A 23,161-nucleotide genomic window follows, 5' to 3' on the forward strand; every position below is an offset into this window, starting at 1 on the left:
ATGGGTGACGTTTCGGATCGAGACCCTTCTTCAGACTGAGGTTGTGTCTACACCCTTTAAGGAGTGATGGCCTTGAAGCAACAACTATATTTCACAACTAATAGCACTCAGTAATCAGTCTGAAACGTTAACTGATTTTCAATCTGTGGAGGCTACTAACTCATTCAGTGATTTATTTTTAAGTTTAATCCGTCTTTTCAAATTCATCAATGGTTAGCCACTCTGTGACAGCTTCCTCCTGTCTAACATCCCTCCAAGATGTCGGCTCATATTCAATTTTGCATTAAATCTAACTCTACGACACACTGCTGCTGACTGGATCTCCAGTGACACCAGCTAATCTTTGCAACATGTATCAACGCCATCACGAGGACTTCTAGTTTCCTACTAAAGAAGTCTACATTCAGCGGCAAGTCTAAGTTGGGAACAATCCACCTAAAGATTCAAAACTCTGACATATGAACTATGCTTTAAATCCAAAGACCATGTTGCTAACAAACTTGGGAGCTGAAATCCCATTGAATCTCTAGAGGGAACAGCAATGAAATGTCTTCCTGTCCACCCTGGAAAATGAGGAATACCATTGATATTGGCCTAGGCTCTGCGATCAATAGCGGCAGAATGGCAGTGGCCATTCACCATACCATCAGCGTCCATAGAATAAGGTGGTATTTCAATGGGTGGCATGCTGTCAATGAAATACTGGAACCCATGGTATAACATTTGTTTGCTGAGAATAATCTCTGAAGATGGTTTGCCTCAATACAGATTCAATTCCTTCCCCGTTAACTGTTGCAATGTGGCACTCTACAAGGAATGTGTTCCATGGTTGAAAAGCACAGGCATTAGCAAGTTTCTGATCAATCAATCTGAGACATGTAGGGGACTTGGGAATGGGTAAGACTGGCACAAGATGGAGGATACAACTTAGAAGCTGACATTGGAATTCAGATCCTATTGATAGACACAAAAAGCTGGAGTAACTCAGCGGGTCAGACAGCATCTCTGGAGAAAAGGGATAGGTGATGTTTTGGGTCGAGACCCTTCATTGTGTTTTAGCAGTAGAAAATGGTGAGTGACAACTAACCCCACCACTCTCAGCAGGAGGACAGTGACGGGGATTTCTCAAGGGAGCTGTGTACTTTTATGTTGCACAATACTTCATGATGGTATGGTTTTATCTAATGTTAAACGGTTACTTCCTACTGCAGAATTACCCTGCCAGAAATTGCGTTTGTACTTTCTCCCCGTGACCACATGGGTTTACCCCGGGTGCTCTGGTTTCCTCCCACACTCCAAAGACGTGCACGTTTGTAGGTTAATTGGATGCGATAAAAATTGTGAATTGTGAATTGTCCCCTGGTGTGTTGCGTGTGCCTGTGCAATGGGGATCACTGGCCGGTGCGGACTCGGCGGGCTGAAGGGCCTGTTTCCACACTGTATATCTGAACTAAACTAAACTAAACTCAAAGAAGTTTGTTTTTCTGTAAGCCTTGCTTTCAGGTAGATGAACATTTAAACAATACTGTGCAGGATATCTGGAATACCAGGTCAAAACATAATCTCCACAATGTCACAATTTTAAACATATCGCCTTACAAATACCAGCTCGCAGTTTCTAAACCAGGCGTTATGCATTGGAGATGCATTATTGCAGTGTGCATAATTTAATTTATTGTAAAATCATTACAATATGAGTGTCTATTACATCACTATCATTATACAGATTCTGATTTATTTTTCTCAGAAATTCTCCAACGAACAGGAAACTTCTAATCTTTAGCCTTCAGTTTGTTGAGTATGCTGGCTGCAAGACGTTTCCTTGTGGGTAGCTCAGTAGAGTAACCAGTGGAGCCGCTGCCTTCCGGCTTTTGTGACCCTGGTTCAATCCTGACCTCTGTTGCTGTTTGTGTGGACTTTGCAGACATTCTTTGATTCCATGGGTTGACTTGGGTTGATATGATCTCCTTCCACATCCCATAACCTGTTGGTTAGAAAGTTAATTGACTATTGTAAATTGCCCCGAGTGTGTAGATGAGTGGCAGAGTCTGGGTGAAATTGATATGTTTAAAATTGGGATTAATAAAATTAGCTAAGGTAGGACTAGAACAAAATGGCCGCTTGATGGTCAGCATGGACACAATGGTCCAAAGGGCTTGTTTCCGTTTTACATCTCTCCGTAAATCAAAAAAATCAGCTGTTCTATCTTTTCTATGATTCCATGATTCCGATTATGTTATATTAATTCCATGTTTAATCAGAGGCACGGTGGAGCAGTGGTAGAGTTGCTGCCTTACAGCGAATGCAGCGCCGGAGACTCAGGTTCAATCCTGACTACGGGCGCCGTCTATACGGGGTTTGTACGTTCTCCCTGTGACCTGCGTGGGTTTTCTCCGAGATCTTCGGTTTCCTCCCACACTCCAAAGACGTACAGGTATGTAGGCTAATTGACTGGGTAAATGTAAAAATTGTCCCTAGTGTGTGTAGGATAGTGTTAATGTGCGGGGATCGCTGGGCGGCGCGGACTCGGTGGGCCAAAGGGCCTGTTTCCGCGCTGAATCTCTAAAATAATGTTTTAAAAAAGATCTCCCCCATCAACTCCATCTACACTTCCCGGTCATTCACTCTTCTACCCTTTCCAATCTAGCAGGAGGTACAGGAGCTTAAAGACACATCGCACCAGATTCACGGACACCACCTTCCCTGCTGGTTATTCAGACTATTGAATGGTCCTTCCATAAGCTAAGGATGTACTCCTGATCTCCCAATCTGCCTTGTTGCGGCTCTTGCAAGTTTTTATCTGCATATTCTCTGTAGCTGTAATACCATATTCTGCACTCTGTTTCCTTTCTCCTTTTGAGCACCTATTGTGCATATACAGCATATGGTTTGATGGCATTTTGTATGCTATAATTTGCCTGGATACCACATAAAACAAGGGTTCCCAACCTGGGGTCAATGTACCCCCAGGGGGTAGATTTCCCCTACCCAGGGGGTAAATTTGTTGATTCTGGATTTGTACATATTGACTGACTGTGTTTGGTTCTGGTATACCGGTCAGTATCTGTTCATCATTAGTCTTTCATAAATAAGTGAAATAACATTGTCATGTGCTATTATTATTGTTATTTGAACTTAAAATAATAATGTTAAAAACAGTATTTTAAAATGTCCCCTTCGTCGGTTGCTTTAATATGGTAGAAGTGTGAACTCAAATTACTGAACAAAACCGGGTGGGGGTAAATTTACTTTCGGAAAGTTGCAAAAGGGTAAATGGGACGAGAAAGGTTGGGAACCCCTGACATAAAATAAAAAATGCTCTAGATGTCAACTTCTTTACATCGGCGAAACCAAACGCAGGCTCGGCAATCGTTTCGCTAAACACCTTCGCTCAGTCCGCCTTAACCAACCTGATCTCCCGGTGGCTGAGCACTTCAACTCCCCCTCCCACTCCCAGTCTGACCTTTCTGTCATGGGCCTCCTCCAGTGCCATAGTGAAGCCACCGCAAATTGGAGGAACAGCACCTCATATTTCGCTTGGGCAGCTTACACCCCAGCGGTATGAACATTGACTTCTCCAACTTTAGATAGTTCCTCTGTCCCTCTCTTCCCCTCCCCCTTCCCAGTTCTCCCTCTATCTCCCTGTCTCCACCTATATCCTTCCTTTGTCCCACCCCCCTGACATCAGTCTGAAAAAGGGTCTCGACCCGAAACGTCACCCATTCCTTCTCTCCTCAGATGCTGCCTGACCTGCTGAGTTACTCCAGCATTTTGTGAATAAATACCTTCGATTTGCACCAGCATCTGCAGTTATTTTCCTAAAATAAAGTATCTCACTCTATCTCAGTACACGTGACAATAATAAATCAATACCAATGCCAATATAATCCTCCAAACTTTACGCTCCTCCAAATCTGACCATCTGAACATCAATGGTTTGGTTCTCTTAGTAAATGTACATTCAGCCCTTGGAATTCCTCCTAAATCTCTGAGCAAGTGCCTATCCTTCATTATCAATCTGTCCAATCTACCTTTTCATGACTTTTGTTTGAAAGCCCTTCTGTCAAGGCCTGTCCCTCATCCTGCTAATTAAGCGCATTCTATCCATGGAGATTGATGTTGTGGTTCTTCGCAGTGTGTTAGCAGTAGTTTTGAATATTTATTATCTTCCTCCTTCGCAAAATCAACGACTTCCCTTTTCGTGGAGGTCGAAGTTGCTGATAAGTGGCAATTTTGCTGTGCCTGCTGGATGTTGATTTTAAGTGCTGGCGTTCTACCGCGAATGCTAGCATTTCCAGCGATTCCCACGACGTATGGCATAGACTGATCGCAGGAGATTGGTTTCTTCAAGGGAGCATTGTACCAACAAAGCTTACAAAGGAAAGAGGTAAGGAGAACTCTTGCTGTACATTAAGTCAATGCAATAGTTCCAATAGCTGTATATTCGTGTGAAATGAAAGTTTGCATTCAGTCTTTTCTGAGGAGCACAGACTTATCGCATTATGAATGATATTTGTTTCAGACAACAGTGATGATTCAAAGCAGAAAAATACTTTACATAACACTTTCATAATACATAAAACATGACACTGGACTGCATGGTGATGCAGTGGTAGAGTTGCTGCCTTACAGCGCCAGAGACCCGAGTTTGATACTGACTACAGGTGCTGTCGATATGGAGTTTGTACGTTCTCCCTGTGACCACCTGGTATTTCTCTGAGATCTTTCGTCTCCTCCCACTCTCCAAAGATGTACAGGTTTGTAGGTTAATTGGCTTGGTATAAATGCAAATGGTCCCTAGTGTGTGTAGGATAGCGTTAATGTGCGGGGATCGCTGGTCGGTGCGGACTCGTTGGGCCAAAGGGCCTGCTTCCACACTGTATCTCTAAACTAAACTTTTGTAAAACATGAAGAATAGCATTGTGCATATTAAAAGTAATTCGAAGGTATTTATTCACAAAATGCTGGAGTAACTCAGCAGGTCAGGCAGCATCTCAGGAGAGAAGGAATGGGTGACTGAAGAAGGGTCTGAAGAAGGGTCTCGATCCGAAACGTCACCCATTCCTTCTCTCCTGAGATGCTGCCTGACCTGCTGAGTTACTCCAGCATTTTGTGAATAAATACCTTCGATTTGTACCAGCATCTGCAATTATTGTCTTATGTTAAAAGTAATTCAATGCCTTGTTAGATGCAAGGTATGCAATATTGTCATGGGGACAAAGATAAACGGTACAAGTTCTCTCCACAGAAAGTTCTCATGATCCAAAATGCTTTGACCAAACGATTCAAATTATATAATACCATTCAAAACATATGCAACCACTTTCAAAGGGAGAACATTGCAGGGTTATGGGATTGATTGGAAAGCTTTCTCTGAGAGGTAGCACCAACATATTGGGCCACATGCTCACATTCATGAATAAGAAGGGGTGTCCAACCCTAAACCCAACTGGCTCTTCCCAGAGGGGTTTGCTGCAACAGTCAGAATGGGAGGGGGGAAAGTAGTGAAGAGATCAGAGGTGCAATAGAAGTCATTGTTGGGCTGGATCAATGTGGGAGTTTGCACAATGTAAAGAAGCCGCTGACTGACGGTGATATAATCTGTGTTTCTCAGCTGCTGTGTGCATGATCTGTCAAAGCTGAAGTTCAAAGAATGAGCAGACTGCAATGTACTCTGGCACTTTTGGCCACCTGTCTTGTCCAGGGTAAGTATCCAGTTTCGCCTGTTGCTCTGAATAATCTCTAATGAGATTATTTGTCCTCTTCATCGCCAGCTTTTTTATTGTCCTGCTCTTGTGATAGTTGGCCCCATCACCATTTGCAAGCCCCAATCCATCCAAGTATCTCCGACACTCAGTTCATCCCTTCTATCCAGAGATGCTGCCTGTCCCGCTGGGTTACTCCAGCATTTTGTGTCTATCTTCCATATACCATGAAATGCTGCTTGCTGGGATCATTGCTATTCCCCCAGGGAACTGGATTACCATCTGTACGGAGTTTGTACGTTCTCCCCGTGACCTGCGTGGGTTTTCTCCGAGATCCTCGGTTTCCTCCCACACTCCAAAGACATACAGGTATGTAGGTTAATTGGCTGGGCAAATGTTTTTAAAAAATTGTCCCTTGTGGGTGTAGGATAGTGTTAGTGTGCGGGGATCGCTGGGCGGCGCGGACCCGGTGGGCCGAAGGGCCTGTTTCTGCGCTGTATCTCTAAAAAAAACAAAAAAACTATGCTGTGCAAAGCTAACAGTTATTAATGCAGTCATTTCTGGTGAATTAATGTACCATGGCTTCCAACTCACCTGGGTGTGTGCAGGCCTATTTAAGCTTCTTCTCCTTTCAACGCCATAATTTCAACATCCTTTGTACGATTAAAAGCCTATGAGCTTGCACACTGAACCTGCCACAGAATGTTAAACCTTAAATTAACAGGACAGGTGCCTGATCACTTGGCAATAATGTAATCACTATTATTCGAACAAGAGGGATGGTGATTACATTTTTAAAAAGTACCCGGACATGCACTTGACTCACCAAGGCCTGGATAGCAGCAGACCAAATTACTGGTAAATGGGGCCAGTATAGATGAGTACTTCACAATCAGCATGAACGTGGTGGGAAAAGAGCTTGTTCCTGTCCTGAAGATAGACACAAAATGCTGGAGTAACTCAGCGGGTCAGGCAGCATCTCTGGAGAGAAGGAATGGGTGACGTTTCAGCCGAGACCCTTCTTCAAACCATTCCTTCTCGCCAGAGATGCTGTCTGTCCTGCTAGCTCCAACATTTTGTGTCTATTTAAACCAGCATCTGCAGTTCCTTCCTACACATTGTTCCTGTGCTGTGTGACGTTACGACTCCATTATTACCAACATTACAAATCAAAAATCCTGCTTCGAGGTTTGAAAAAAATGATCTATTCACATTGTGGCACGGTGGTGCAGCGGTAGAGTTGCTACCATAGACCCGGGTTCGATCCTGACTATGGGTGCTGTCTGAATGGAGTTTGTACATTCGCCCCGTGACCTGCGTGGGTTTTTCCCAGGTTCTCCGGTTTCCTATATACAGGTACAGTAAATACATGTTTGTAGGCTAATTGGCTTGATAAATTGTAAATTGTCCCTAGTGTGTGTTGGATAGTGTAAGTGTGCGGGGATCGCTGGTTGGCATGGACTCGGTGATGTTTCCACTCTGTATCTCTAAAACAAAATTCAATGTATTTTCTTTATCATTTTGTCTCTTGTTTAATGCAATCTCTTTTGCTTGGTTTGATAATAATGTGATTTGCTTTTTTGTTGATCTGTTTGTTTCTCCGTTCCATCTCACACACTGAGGTACCATGTGCCCTTATCAGACTGAATGTCCCCAACATAATGCGCAAACAGAAGGGGCAGAAAATCGCAGCCCAACATGATTTTGGTTGATTTGTTGTATAAAGAGAAGCAGAAATGTGCAAAAGAGCAGAGTGAAGCAGGGGGAATGGGCTAAGCTATTGCAGTGGTGAAAGGCAAGTCAGCTTTTCCACCTACACCGATCAGCCAAAACATTGTGACCACTGGTAGGTGAAGTGAATAACATTGGTTATCTTGTTACAATGGCACCTGTCAAGGGGTGGGATATATTAGGCAGCAAGTGAACAGCCAGTTCTTGAAGTTGACGTATTGGATGCAGGAGAAATGGGCAGGAGTAAAGACCTGAGCGACTTTGACAAGGGCCAAATTGTTATGGCCAGACGACTGGGTCAGAGCATCTCTGAAATGGCAAGGCTTGTGGGGTGCTCCCGGTCAGCAGTGGTGAGTACCTACCGACAGTGGTCCGAGGAGGGACAACCCAACAGGGTGTTGGGCGCCCAAGGCTCATCGATGCATGATGCATCCCGTCTGGTCCGAATCGACAGAAGGTCGACTGTGGCGCAAGTCACAGAAAATGTTAATGGTGGTCACGGGAGGAATGTGTCACAATACTTAGTGCATCGCACCCTGCTGCGTATGGGGCTGCACACGGAGAACTAGCAGCATATTGGGCAGGTGGCCATAATGTTTTGGCTCATCAGGTCATAATGTTTTGGCTGATCGGTGTATAAGAAAGGTGAATATTTGTTTTATTATGGAATAGTAAAAAGGATTTGGTCACAAATTTAAAAGTGCTTGATTTGCAATTAGAAATTTAAAAAAAAGATGTTGGCCTTGTACCTCAAAGGACTAGGTACGTACAAGTGCAGAAGTCGGATGTAGGACTAGGACTTGTAGAAGTAGGACTAGGTACGTATAAGTACAAGTGCAGAAGTGATGTTAGAAAGATCTCCTTCGAAATGTTTCAAATTTGGACACTGAAGCTCAGGTAGAACACATTGACCTTTGGTGGAAAAGACATGGTGACTTACTGAAACAATACCAGGATTTAAAGTCTTAAAATTCAGGGGATCAAGTTGTATTTCCTTGAGTACCGAATGTTGAAGGAAATATAGTTATATATTTAACAGAATGAATTGATTTAGACAATAGACAATAGACAATAGGTGCAGGAGTAGGCCATTCAGCCCTTCGAGCCAGCACCGCCATTCAATGCGATCATGGCTGATCACTCCTAATCAGTAACCCGTTCCTGCCTTCTCCCCATACCCCCTTACTCCGCTATCCTTAAGAGCTCTATCCAGCTCTCTCTTGAAAGCATCCAACAAACTGGCCTCCACTGCCTTCTGAGGCAGAGAATTCCACACCTTCACCACCCTCTGACTGAAAAAGTTCTTCCTCATCTCCGTTCTAAATGGCCTACCCCTTATTCTCAAACTGTGGCCCCTTGTTCTGGACTCCCCCAACATTGGGAACATGTTATCTGCCTCTAATGTGTCCAATCCCCTAATTATCTTATATGTTTCAATAAGATCCCCCCTCATCCTTCTAAATTCCAGTGTATACAAGCCCAATCGCTCCAGCCTTTCAACATACGACAGTCCCGCCATTCCGGGAATTAACCTAGTGAACCTACGCTGCACGCCCTCCATAGCAAGAACATCCTTCCTCAAATTTGGAGACCAAAACTGCACACAGTACTCCAGGTGCGGTCTCACCAGGGCCCGGTACAACTGTAGAAGGACAATTGATACAAATAGACTATTTGCCTCTGATGGGGTAAACCAAAACAAAGGAGGATTTATTTAACGGTGCTGAGAAACACCACCCATGAGGCAACAGGAAAATGGACAGTGTGCTGGAGTAGGTCAGGCAAGGTCAGGCAGCATCTCAGGACAACATGGATTGGCGACGTTGTGAGTCGGTACCCTTCTTCAGACTCGTGGGTCTCGACCAGAACATTTGCCTATCCATGTTCTCCTGAGATGCTGTCTGACCCCACTGAGTTATTCCAGCACTCTGTGGCTTCTTTTGTAAACCAACATCTGCAGTTCCTCATTTCTACATTGGGAAAAGTGAAACTAGTTTGGGTTGTTGTACTACATCTCTGCCAAGAACTGAAAGCAAAATGCCATGCTCTACATTTATGGGAAAAAATGTACAAAATGATTGAACAAAGTGCTGTTTGTTATCCAAGCCTGTAATTATTATTTCACCTTCTGTAAGAGCATTCGTGTTCAGTGCATTATTTTCCCTAATTATTTTTAGCAATAGCACAGTTTAAAAATGTTGTGCACCTGTTTCCCTCTGTCACGCCTCAAGGATCATGCTGAAAATATCTCCCTGCCTCGTTTAATTTTAAAAAAACCAAAATAAGTGCTCACTTGCAAAGACAACCATCAGCTGGAAGAACGTAATGGGCCAACCGGCATCTGTGGAGAGAGTGGACAGATAATGTTTTGGGTCAGAACCTTTTTTCAGACCCCTGAAACATCCCGACCCGAAATATCACCTGCCCATTCTCTCCAGCATCTGTCGTTTCCTGTATCATCAACTGAAAGATCTTTAACTGACTCAGACAGCGGATATAAAATTAATTTGTCAGCTTCTGAGAGTTCATACATAGCATTCCTACTATCATAGGTGAAAGTCATACCTTTGTTAAAGAATTTTGCGTGTCTTGTGCTCCTGTTTGGTCTCCCTTTGCCCATGACCTTCGTACTCAAGATCCATTCCATCTGTACTCTGGTGCCTTAAACCATAGTGAAGAAAGGCAGCCTTCCAAACAGCAACTTGACTGATTTTGAAAAATGATTTTGACTTTGTCGCTTTAGACCACGAAAAAATGAGGCAAGCCTCTGAAGCTAGATTTGTACAGTAAACCCTTGTTATTATAGACCTCTTTATAACAGATTTTGGTTATAGCAGACTGTCGCTTTAACACCACGGGCTGCTAGTTGCACTGCAGAGGCTATTGAAATTGACAAGGCATTCAAATTGACAAGGCATTTGGATTGACAAAGCAACATTTAACTATATTAAACAATGCCACAAACAGCCTTTGGCATTTTTACCTTGCAGTAACAAAAATACATTTTTGGCTGTTAAAAGAACTTTGTATTTGAGAACAACTTGTTGCTTTGCGGAGTGACCTTGTGGTGTTTGGAGTGAATCCCTTACTTGGTTATATTCGCAAAATGCTGGAGTAACTCAGCAGGTCAGGCAGCATCTCAGGAGAGAAGGAATGGGCGACGTTTCGGGTCGAGACCCTTCTTCAGACTGATGTCAGGGGGGCAGGACAAAGGAAAGATATAGATGGAGACAGGAAAACAGTGGGAGAACTGGGAAGGGGAAGGGGAAGAGAGGGACAGAGGAACTATCTAAAGTTGGAGAAGTCGATGTTCATACCACTGGGCTGCAAACTGCCCAGGCGAAATATGAGGTGCTGTTCCTCCAATTTCCGGTGGGACTCACTATGGCACTGGAGGAGGCCCATGACAGAAAGGTAAGACTGGGAATGGGAGGGGGAGTTGAAGTGCTCAGCCACCGGGAGATCAGATTGGTTAGTGCGGACTTCTTACCTTACTTGGTTATAGTGGACAATTGGCAATAACAGACACCATTCCCTCCGATGGTCCATTATAACAAGGGTTTACAGTATATATGTCTGAGGTTGTTCACGGGGTTTTTAGGTGCTTTAATCTGAAAATTGCATGAAGTACACACAATTTTCATGCAGTATTTAGTCTGAAAATTCCCCAAATAAGAAATTACTGTCTGCTTCTCACTCAAATGGAAATATCAGTCTTAGAGTGAAGAGAAAAAAGAGGGATCATTGGCATGACCATGAGCAGGTAGTGTACCTAAGAGTTCTGAGATAGACATTCAGACACAATGTGCAATCACCCAGACATTCATATACAATGTGCAACCAATACCCTAAACATCACTGCTAATAGGGAGAGTAGGGTCGGGCAGGGAGATAATGCTAATAAGACAAAAAAAACAAAGTGCTGGAGGAATCAAGTGACCCAGGCAGCATCCATGGGGGTAAATGGACAGACAGAGTTTTGGGTTGAGCCTGATGGAAAGGGGGCAGAAAGCTGGTGAAGAGCGGTGGGGGGATGGGATGGGGCAAGAGCAGGCAATGATCGGTGGATTCATGTCGGGCAGGTGGGTGGAGATGCCAACCAAGGCTGGGGTATGAAGTTGGAGCCAAAAGGGTGCAGATGTGGAACCTGTTAAGGGAGGAAGATGGGAGTGAACGGGAAACTAGAGGAAGGGATAGTTAGTGAGAGGAATGGGGAGGTGGGGGAAAGGAAAATAGGGGCCTCAGGGTAGAGAGGGGTGGATGATGAGCAGATTCAGGAGGGGAAAGGAACCGGGGAGGGCAGGGGAGGTGAAAAGAAAGGTGTGCGCATGGGGTGATGGTGGAGCAATAGATGAGAAGGAGTAAGGTGGTTACCTGAAATAGGAAATAGGAACACTTTGTGTTCATGGCATTGGATTCTACGGTAACCAAGAGGATCATGAGGTACCATTCGTCCATTTTACCTATGGCTGCAGGAAGCAGAGGACAAACTGTCCGGTGTGGAAAGGCCTGGACACTGTAGGCCCGGGGTCCTCTGTAGGCCTGGACAGTGTAGGCCCAGAGGTCCGGGCGCCACCTAACAGAGGTTGCATAGCAACCCGCCTCCGGGCCCGGGCGGCCGCCATTGGTGGTGCGGGAGCACCTGGCCGCTGGTTGGGTGAGGTCACTTGGGGCGGTGACGTCACCTTTTGTCCCTTATTTGGGAGAGAGAAAGTTGGCAACCCTATGCTCAGTCCACGCTTCCTCTCTCTGATGCAGGGGAAGCCAGACTGAGAACACGGAATGAAATGTCTGAGTCTGGAGGATAACCTTCCCTGAATGTGGAGCCAATGCGTCAGGATCTGGCTGAGTGGTGATCTTACATTACACTGCACTGAGCAACTCTGCTTTTACAATCATTTCATTTTGCATCAAGAAAAATAAACTGCTGCTGAACCTCAACGAATCAAGTAGTATTTGTGGAGGGCAAAGGGCTGAAAGTTGTTTGGGATGAAGGCCCTGCATCAGGACTGAGTGAAGAGGAAGGATATCCTGTATAAAGAAATGTGAGGGAGTATCAGAAAATAACTGCAGTTGCTGGTACAAATCGAAGGTATTTATTCACAAAATGCTGGAGTAACTCAGCAGGTCAGGCAGCATCTCGGGAGAGAAAGAATGGGTGATGTTTCGGGTCGAGACCCTTCTTCATGTGAGGGAGTGATAAGACATTGGGCGGCAGGTACATTAACATTTATCCTGATCTATTTCCCATTTTGACTATGTAAATATTTATATTCAATATTAATTGAGACTCAGGTTCGATCCTGACTACGGGTGCTGCACTGTAAGGAGTTTGTACGTTCTCCCCGTGACCTGCGTGGGTTTTCTCCGAGATCTTCGGTTTCCTCCCACACTCCAAAGACGTACAGGTATGTAGGTTAATTGGCTGGGTAAATGTAAAAATTGTCCCTAGTGGGTGTAGGATAGTGTTAATGTACGGGGATCGCTGGGCGGCATGGACTTGGTGGGCCGAAAAGGCCTGTTTCCGGCTGTATATATATGATATGATATGATATGATATGATATGATATGATATGATATGACATGATAAATGCTCTCACAAATGCGCACTAGAGTGGTGGTTGACCCTTGGTCTTCTGAGCCATTGCTGCAGTTGTTATATATTTCTGCAGCCACCCTTGCAAGGGCATGTGTGCGCTGGAATGGTAAACACAATTTATTTCCCAATCACCTGAGATCTACAGACATGAACTGGTATCAGAACTCCAGCTCTCAGAATGAATTTCCCATTGACCCCCTTCTCTTTGACCCCAAATTACTATTGAATTAGTGTTAAACGACTAAGTACCTGCTATAACGCCAGGATAAGCAGTCAACCATGAAAACCAAGCCCAATGCCAAAGTAGTATCTAAACTGCCTATACACACTTATGCTATAGGACAATAGCTGACTTCATATTAAGTAATAAGCTATCCACCTGTCAACAAACACGCAAGCTAAATGTTTAACCAAGAACATTTAGGGGCGGCACGGTGGTGCAGCGGTAGAGTTGCTGCCTTACAGCGAATGCAGCGCCGGAGACCCGGGTTCGATCCCGACTATGGGTGCTGTCTGTACGGAGTTTGTACATCCACCCCGTGACCTGCGTGGGTTTTCTCCGAGATCTTCGGTTTCCTCCCACACTCCAAAGACAACAGGTTTGTAGGTTAATTGGCTTGGTAAATGTAAAAATTGTCCCTAGTGGGTGTAGGATAGTGTTAATGTGCGGGGATCGCTGGGCGGCGCGGACCCGGTGGGCCGAAAGGGCCTGTTTCCGCCCTGTATCTAAACTAAACTAAAAACCCAATCCCAATGCCACATGAAAATCTAAAATGCCTTTACGCAATTAAACTAACAAAAACTAGGCGTGTAAATACCAGTAGATCATTGGGGTTATCAGGTGCACATTACTTCAGTGGTGTTTCATTGTGTTAGGCCCACAACACCTCGGGAAGGCCCAGCAGTAGGTTCAGGCACCCCAGAACCATCCCACTCAATAGCTGCTATTCTACCAGTATGCACTACTACCCAGCTAACCTTGTAAATATTTACTAAGTAAAATAAACGACAGACGATTGATTCAACACTCTAACAAATGCTAAACATCTTCATTCTGTCTTCCACTTATCCTCAGCTTCCATCAAACAATTGCCATTAATACCAGCCTCACACGTAAAACCGCAAGGAAAACACTTACCACGCGTTACACATTTCCTTTCTGTTCCCAACCGACACTGTTTCTTCTACGCCAAATCTACCTACTGCCTTGCTCTGCTACCTCTGCCATTTCCTTTGTGACCTAATGCAAACTCTGCCCACTGATCCCTAGCTCTCCAAATAGCGAGGTGGTGGATCGTACTATGAAACCTCTACACCCTACCTCTACCGGACGTACTCTTGCTCTCCATCCTCGTTGCTCAACTTCTGTTGCCAAATCTACATATCTAATCTTTTTCCTTTCATAAGCCTGGTCCACTGAGTTCTCCCAGGGCATCGTCAGTTCTATAAAATACACTATCCGCTGACTAACTGACCATAACACTATATCTGGCCTCAAACTAATACTAACTAACGTGTAGATTACGCAAGAAAGTGTGCAGATTGTCATGCACAGCAGAGAATGACATCAAGAAGAGGAACTTAGTTCCATTGTAAATGGGGATGGGTGCACGATGTTCTATTCCATTCACAATACCTCAGTGAATAAATCACATACCAGCATGCAGCAAGATCTAGACAACTTTCCGGCATGAGGTGAAGTGACAAATCAGTCTGCACCAGACAAATGTCAGGGGATGACTCCCAGACAGGGGAGTTTGTATCTATCATTATCAATCAATGCAATGATTATCAATCAATGCAAGATTCATCTCCAGGAACTGTCTTCACTAAGGAAGACACCAACAATCTCCCAGATATACTAGTGGACAGAGGTCCTAAGGTGACGGAGGAACTGAAGGAAATTTGCATTAAGCAGGAAATGGTGTTGGGTAGACTGATGGGACTGAAGGCTGATAAATCTCCAGGGCCTGATGGTCTGCATCCCAGAGTACTTAAGGAGGTGGCGCTAGAAATCGTGGATGCATTGGTGATCATTTTCCAATGTTCTATAGATTCAGGATCAGTTCCTGATTCTGAATCAGATTCAGATGCTGGAGTCAATTATAAAAGAAGAAATTGCAGAACATTTGGATAGTGGTACCATGATCGTTCCGAGTCAGCATGGATTTACGAAGGGGAAATCGTGCTTGACTAATCTTCTGTAATTTTTTGAAGATGTAACTAGGAAATTGGACAAGGGAGAGCCTGTGGATGTGGTGTACCTGGACTTTCAGAAAGCCTTTGATAAGGTCTCACATAGGAGATTAGTGGGCAAGATTAGAGCACATAGTATTAGGGGTAGGGTACTGACATGAATAGAAAATTGGTTGGCAGACAGGAATCAAAGAGTAGGGATTAACGGGTCCCTTTCAGAATGGCAGGCAGTGACTAGTGGGGTACCGCAAGGCTCGGTGCTGGGACCGCAGCTATTTACAATATACGTTAATGACTTAGATGAAGGGATTAAAAGTAACATTAGCAAATTTGCAGATGATACAAAGCTGGGTGTCAGTGTGAACTGTGAGAAAGATGCTATGAGGTTGCAGGCTGACTTGGACAGGTTGTGTGAGTGGGCAGATGCATGGCAGATGCAGTTTAATGTGGATAAGTGTGAGGTTATCCACTTTGGTGGAAAGAACAGGAAGGCAGATTATTATCTGAATGGTATCAAGTTAGGAAATGGGGACGTACAACGAGATCTGGGTGTTGTTGTTCATCAGTCACTTAAAGTTAGCATGCACGTACAGCAGGCAGTGAAGAAAGCTATTTATTCAATTGGCCTGTATGATAAGAGGAGTTGAGTATAGGAGCAAAGAGGTCCTTCTGCAGTTGTACAGGGCCCTAGTGAGACTGCACCTGGAGTACTGTGTGCAGTTTTGGTCTCCAAATTTGAGGAAGGATATTCTTGCTATTGAGGGCGTGCAGCGTAGGTTCACGAGGTTATTTCCCGGAATGGCAGGACTGTCATATGTTGAAAGACTGGAGCGACTAGGCTTGTATACACTGGAATTTAGAAGGATGAGAGGGGATCTTATTGAAACATATAAGATTATTAAGGGATTGGACACATTAGAGGCAGGAAACATGTTCCCAATGTTGGGGGAGTCCAGAAAAGGTGCCACAGTTTAAGAATGCGGGGTAGGCCATTTAGAACTGAGATGAGGAAGAACAGGGTTGTAAATCTGTGGAATTCTCTGCCTCAGAAGGCAGTGGAGGCCAATTCTCTGGATGCTTTCAAGAGGGAGCTAGATAGAGCTCTTAAATATAGTGGAGTCAGGGGGTATGGGGAGAAGGCAGGAACGGGGTACTGATTGTGAATGATCAGCCATGATCACATTGAATGGTGGTGCTGGCTCGAAGGGCTGAATGGCCTCCTCCTGCACCTATTGTCTATTGTCTGTTGACCTTAAATGGGACTCCACAATCAAAAAGGCCCAACAGAGGATGTACTTCCTGCAGCAGCTGAGGAAACACAATCTGCCACAGGCAATGATGGTCCAGTTTTGCATTGCCATCATAGAGTCTGTCCTCACCTTCTCCATCATGGTCTGGTTTGGCTCAGCCACCAAACACAACATCCAGAGGCTGCAACGGATCGTTCGATCAGCCGAGAAGGTTGTTGGCTGCAACCTTCCCCCCATTGGCGAACTGTACACTGCAAGGGCCAGGAAGTGAGCGGGCAAGATCATCTCTGACCCCTCTCACCCTGGCCACAAACTCTTTGAAGCACTTCCCTCTGGAAGGCGACTCCGGACTGTCAAAGCAGCCACAGCCAGACATAAAAACAGCTTTTTTCCACAACCAGTAGCTCTACTCAATAGCCAAAAGTCTGTTGCCCCCTTTTGCTCTGGTATTTTATTTCATTCTTCACATGTTTAAATTATAATGTTTTATTTGTAATTGTCTACCGTATATCGTGTTGTTACTTGCGAACAAAGCACCAAGGCAAGTTCATCGTATGTGTACACACTTGGCTAATATAATTTATTCAATTCAATACAATTCAATTAAACCTCTGTCCTCTGTTTCTTGATTCCCCTACTCTGGGCAAGAGACTCTGATCTATTCCTCTCATGATTTTGTACCCTTGATTATGAGACCCAGGATGTAACATAGGGGTCATCTGCTATCTCCTCTGTTGTGGGGGAGCAGATTTGGTTGCAACTGCAGGAGATTGTTGCCTAAGGGTGACTATTACACAGAAGAGCTCCAATGCAACCCAAAACCATTACTGATGAAGTCTCGATGCTGCATTCTCATGAGTTGACCTTGTGAAGACCCTGAGACAGATGATGACTGCGGAAATCCAAGCCCGCATCTGAGTCAGTGTTCCTCTCCGTCCGTTGGTCTTGGGGAGTGTTCATTGTCACAGTGTCAGCATTTGCTGACTCCAGCAGCTCTCCACAGCTGCAAGCAGCCCTTTCCAAAAACTGCTTATGCTGAGGGAACTCGGCCAGTTGTTGATGCACACTCAGCTGCAAATTAGGGAATACGCCGGCACTCAGCAAGGGAAATAACTGTGCCAAGTGATGAATCTGTGGAAAGGGAGCTCAGTTTGCAGGTGCAGATCTTTGCAGCTGGCACTGTGCTTGAAGATGGAACATCACAACTTCCCTTATCATGAAACAGAAACTCGTCCATCTTCAGTCCAGTTCAATTGGAAAACAGTACAGCAATGAGCACAGTGGTCAGCACGGTGGTGCAGCAGTAGAGCTACTGCCTTACAACGCCAGAGACCCGGGTTCCATCCTGACTATCGGTGCTTGCCTGTGCTGAGTTTGTTCGTTCTCCCCGTGGTGCATGGGTTTTCTCTGAGATCTTTGGTTTCCTCCCACATTCCAAAGACGTACAGGCTTGTAGATTAATTGGCTTGGTGTAAATGTAAAATTGTCTCTCTAGTGTGTAGGATAGTGCTAGTGTACAGGGATTGCTGGTCGGTGCGGACTCGATGGGCTGAAAGGCAATGTTTCCTCGCTGCATCTCTAAACTCAAAAAAACTAAACAATGGCTTTCAATAGCATTTCAGGAATGTCTTGACAAGCATGTGAATAACCCGAGTACAGAAGTTACAGGCCAAATGTTGGAAGTTCGTAAGTTCATAGGTTCTAGGAGCAGAATTAGGCCATTCAGCCCATCAAGTCTACTCCACTATTTAATCATGGCTGATCTATCTTTCCCATTCTCCTGCCTTCTCCCCATAACTCCTGACACCCTTAGTAATCAAGAAACCTTGAATCTCCAACCTAAATAAAAACATTGATTTGGCCTCCACGGCCATCAGTGGCAATAAATTCCACAGATTCACCACCCTCTGTCTAAAGAAATTCCTCCTCATTTTTCTAAAGGTACGCCCTTTTGTTAAGGGGAAATTGGTATGAGTATGGATGGTGCCCGCTGGATGGCATGGCCACAGTGGGCTGAATGGCCTGTTTCCATGCTGTATGATGATATAACAATGATTAGTACAGCTCCATCATGATAGCTCATGCCAATGGAGCCATGGCCATCCTGAATGAGGGCAAGAGCAGTTAAATGTCCCCAGCACTGCACTCGTACAGCAACAGAGGGAACTCCATGCTGGGTCTGCAGCCATAAGGCAGAAGGCATAAGGGAGAAGGCAGGAACGGGGTACTGATTGAGAGTGATCAGCCATGATCGCATTGAATGGCGGTGCTGGCTCGAAGGGCTGAATGGCCTACTCCTGCACCTATTGTCTATTGTCTATAAACCAAGCAGATGGACTTTACTCATGGAAGCAAGTAGATAGCTCCCTTCAGTGTACGTAGTTCTTGAAGTTGACGACACAGGCCGACAGGGTAGTGAGGAGTGAAACTGGCGTTCATCAGTCAGGGCACTGAGTACAAGACACGGGATGTCATGTTACACCTGTGTAGGTGCTGGTGACACCACACTTACATTATTGTGTGCAATTCTGACCATCGAGCAAGGATGCCATCAAGCTTGAAAAGGTGCATTCGGATGGAGGGCTTGAGTTGAAAGGGGAAGCTGAAAAGGCTGAGACTTTCCCCCCTGATGCTGAGGAGACCGATAGGTGACATTACCGAGGGATATAAAATCACAAGGGGCATAGATACGGTGAATGGTCCTCGGCTTTTTCTTAAGGTAACGAGGTCTAAAACTGGAGGGCATGGCTTGCAGGTGACAGGGGAAAAAATTAAAAGGGACATGAGCGACAATGTTTTTAACACAGGGAGTTGCGGGTATGTGGAACACGCTGCCAGTTTAAGTGAGATTGCAAGTGCAATGTTTAGAAGGGATTTAGACAAGTATATGGATATGAAACTTTTCAGAGGGATATAGCTGCTGTGGACCCATTGGGTCCAAACCTCTCCTGCATTGGTGTAGCACCCTCCCCTCCCCCACTCCCACCCTCCCCCCTCCACTCACCCACTCCATTCCCCCTCAACCCCCCTCATCCCCCCCTCCTCCTCCCCCCTCACCCAATCACCAACTCACCCACTCCATCCCCCCTCAAACCCCCTTATCCCCCTCTCCTCCCCTCACCCTCCCCCCCCCCCCTCCACTCTTAGGGGCTCTCCGGCAGCGCCGCTATTCCCGCCCCATGGTTCCTTTCTTCATTGGGGGGCGGGAACCTTCCCCTCTGCCCCCTTCCAGTCCTGCCTCATCCGCTCCACTCCCCCACCCCTCATTGGCCGCCACTCTCGTCACTCGTGTAGGTCCCGTTCCCTCCCCTTCCTTCCAGTCCCGCCTCTTCCGCTCTCCTCACCCCCCACCCCCTCATTGGCCGCCACTCCCATCATTCGTGTGGGTCCCGTCCACTCCCCCTCCTTCCAGCCCCGCCTCTTCCACTCTCCTCACCCCCCTCATTGGCCACCATGCCCATCACTCGGGCGGGTCCCGCTCCCCCTCCGAGCTCCCATTGGTCAGATATCGTCCCGCCCTCGAACACGGAGGTATTACTGCACAGGTGCGGCTGACGGGCAGGGTCAGTGGAAAAGGGATTTATTAAAGTTTAAAAAGTGAAAAACCTTTAAAATGTAACAACCATTTGAATCTCAGGCCAATGGTGAGTAAGGTGGGCCTAAAATTGTTGCGCTATCGTGCACCGTTTTGGCTGTATTTCGGGAACAAATATATCCACAAACCCACAAACCCACAAATATACAAGATGAGAGTTTTAGTAATGTGTAGATTGCCCAGGCACAGGCAATTGGGATTCAGGCAGGCAACTTGGTTAGTCTGGACAAGTGGGCTGAAGGGCCTGTTTCCGGGCTGCATAAATCCATGGCTCTTTTCTTCCACTTTCAAAGACTGTTGGAGCCAAATCCAGTCTTGGTGGAACCAGTTTTCACTGACGAGCTGCCTTGTAAATCTTCCTGAGAACTAGACCACAGATGTTTGACAAAAACCACAGATAGTTCTCTTTCAACTTTACCTGTTTGTTGTTGCATGAACAGCTTCTTCAGCATTGCCTCAAGGCACTCACTTTTAAGAAGTTAGTTTCAGAGCCCCATTGTTCCTCATAGACAAGCTGATATACATTTTCAGTCATTTTTTTGTCATTTTTGATCTACTATTCTGGATTAAGCACTTGCTGGAAGTTGGTTACAACTACAGGTTATGAAGTTGAAACTGGCAATGACCTATTGGCAATACAGTGGTGGAGAGGGAGAGATGCTGCCTTACAGCGCTAGAGACACGGGTTTGATCCTTACTACAGGTAGAAACATAGAAACATAGAAAATAGGTGCAGGAGTAGGCCACTCGCCCTTCGAGCCTGCACCGCCATTCAATATGATCATGGCTGATCATCCAACTCAGTATCCCGTACCTGCCTTCTCTCCATACCCCCTGATCCCTTTAGCCACAAGGGCCACATCTAACTCCCTCTTAAATATAGCCAATGAACTGGTCTCAACTACCTTCTGTGGCAGAGAATTCCACAGATTCACCACTCTCTGTGTGAAAAAAAACTTTCTCATCTCGGTCCAAAAAGACTTCCCCCTTGTCCTTAAACTGTGACCCCTTGTTCTAGACTTCCCCAACATCGGGAACAATCTTCCTGCATCTAGCCTGTCCAACCCCTTAAGAATTTTGTACGTTTCTATAAGGTGCTGTCTGTAAGGAGCTTGTACGTTCTCCCCATGCCTGTGTGGGTTTCCCCCGGGTGCTCTACATTCACTTGTATTGGGATTGTGTGGCTGAACGCTTACAGTTTAGTTTAGTTTAGTTCAGAGATACAGCATGGAAGTAGGTCCTTTGGCCCACTGAGTCATGGGTTTTCCCCAGGTGCTCTGGTTTCCTCCCACACGCCAAAGATGTACAGGTTTGTAGGTTAGGGGAAAAAAACATGACTACTCAGTGCTCCCCCTGACTACTCAAACATACTCTGACAGTCATGTTGTAGTCCCCCGACTGAAATCCAACAATCTCTCCGTGATTCTCCAGACAACTTGATGCTGGTGGATGATCTTAGAGTCATAGAGTGATACAGTGTGGAAACAGGCCCTTCGGCCCGCCTGCAGCCAACTCGCCCAGACCAGCCAACATGTCCCAGCTGCACTAGTCCCATCTGCCTGCGTTTTGTCCATATCCCTCCAAACCTGTCCTATCCATGTACCTGTCTAACTGCTTCTTAAACTTTGGGATAGTCCCAACCTCTACTACCTCCTCTGGCAGCTCGTTCCGTACACCCACCACCCTTTGTGTGAAAAAGTTACCTCTCAGATTCCTATTAAATCTTTTCCCCTTCACCTTAAACCTATGCCCTCTGGTCCTCAATTCACCTACTCTGGGCAAGACTCTGTGCATCTACCCGATCTATTCCTCTCATGCTTTTATACACCTCTATAAGATCATCCCTCATCCTCCTGCGCTCCATGGAATAGAGTCCCAGCCTACCCAACCTCTCCCTATAGCTCAGACCCTCAGACCCTCTAGTCCTGGCAACACAAGTCTTCTCTGTACCCTTTCCAGCTTGACAACATCTTTCCTATAACATGGTGCCCAGAGCTGAACACAATTCTTGAATTTTTTGAAGAGGTTACCAGGGAAATTGATAAGGGCAAGGCTGTGGATGTTGTCTATATGGACTTCAGTAAGGCATTTGACAAGGTTCCACATGGAAGGTTGATTAAGAAGGTTAAATCGTTGGGTATTAATAGTGAGGTTGCAAGATGGATTCAACAATGGCTGAATGGGAGATACCAGAGGGTAACGGTTGACAATTGTATGTCAGGTTGGAGGCCAAGGATCTGTGTTGGGTCCACTGTTGTTTGTCATTTACATTAATGATCTGGATGATGGTGTGGCAAATTGGATTAGTAAATATGCAGATGATACTAAGATAGGTGGAGTAGTTGATAGTGAGGTAGATTTTCAAAGTCTACAGAGAGACTTGGGCCTTTTGGAAGGGTGGGCTGAAAGATGGCAGATGGAGTTTAATGCTGATAAGTGTGAGGTGCTGCATTTTGGTAGGACAAATCAAAATAGGACGTACAGGGTAAATGGTAGGGAATTGAGGAATGCAGTGGAACAGAGGGATCTGGGAATAACTGTGCATTGTTCCCTGAAGGTGGAATCTCATGTGGATAGGGTGGTGAAGAAGGCGTTTGGTATGCTTGCCTTTATAAATCAGAGCATCGAGTATAGAAGTTGGGATGTAATGTTAAAATTGTACAGGGCATTGGTGAGGCCGAATCTGGAGTATGGTGTGCAGTTCTGGTCGCCAAATTATAGGAAGGATGTCGACAAAATGGAGAGGGTACAGAGGAGATTTACTAGAATGTTGCCTGGGTTTCAGCACTTAGGCTACAGAGAGAGGTTGAACAGGTTGGGTCTTTATTCTTTGGAGCGTAGAAGGTTGAGGGGGGACTTGATAGAGGTTTTTAAAATTTTGAGAGGGACGGACAGAGTTGACGTGGGTAGGCTTTTCCCTTTGAGAGTGGGGAAGATTCCAACAAGGGGACATAGCTTCAGAATTGAGGGACAAAGGTTTAGGGGTAACATGAGGGGGAACTTCTTTACTCAGAGAGTGGTGGCTGTATGGAATGGGCTTCCGGTGGAAGTGGTGGAGGCTGGCTCGATTTTATTATTTAAGAGT

At 45.5% G+C, this 23,161-nt stretch overlaps 1 protein-coding gene across 1 annotated transcript in view; it reads left to right on the top strand.

Annotated features, from left to right (window-relative positions):
• Positions 1-4,269: 4,269 nt before the first annotated feature.
• LOC144600253 (B-cell receptor CD22-like) overlaps positions 4,270-23,161 on the top strand; it is a 60,823-nt gene continuing 41,931 nt past the window's right edge. The window contains exons 1-2 of the mRNA XM_078411815.1: positions 4,270-4,387; positions 5,615-5,705. Of these exons, the coding sequence (XP_078267941.1) occupies positions 5,654-5,705 (52 nt within the window). The 5' untranslated portion in view covers positions 4,270-4,387; positions 5,615-5,653. The remainder of the gene's footprint in view (positions 4,388-5,614; positions 5,706-23,161) is intronic.

This window comes from Rhinoraja longicauda, chromosome 14, assembly GCF_053455715.1.
Source record: "Rhinoraja longicauda isolate Sanriku21f chromosome 14, sRhiLon1.1, whole genome shotgun sequence".
Classification (NCBI taxonomy): domain Eukaryota; kingdom Metazoa; phylum Chordata; class Chondrichthyes; order Rajiformes; family Arhynchobatidae; genus Rhinoraja; species Rhinoraja longicauda.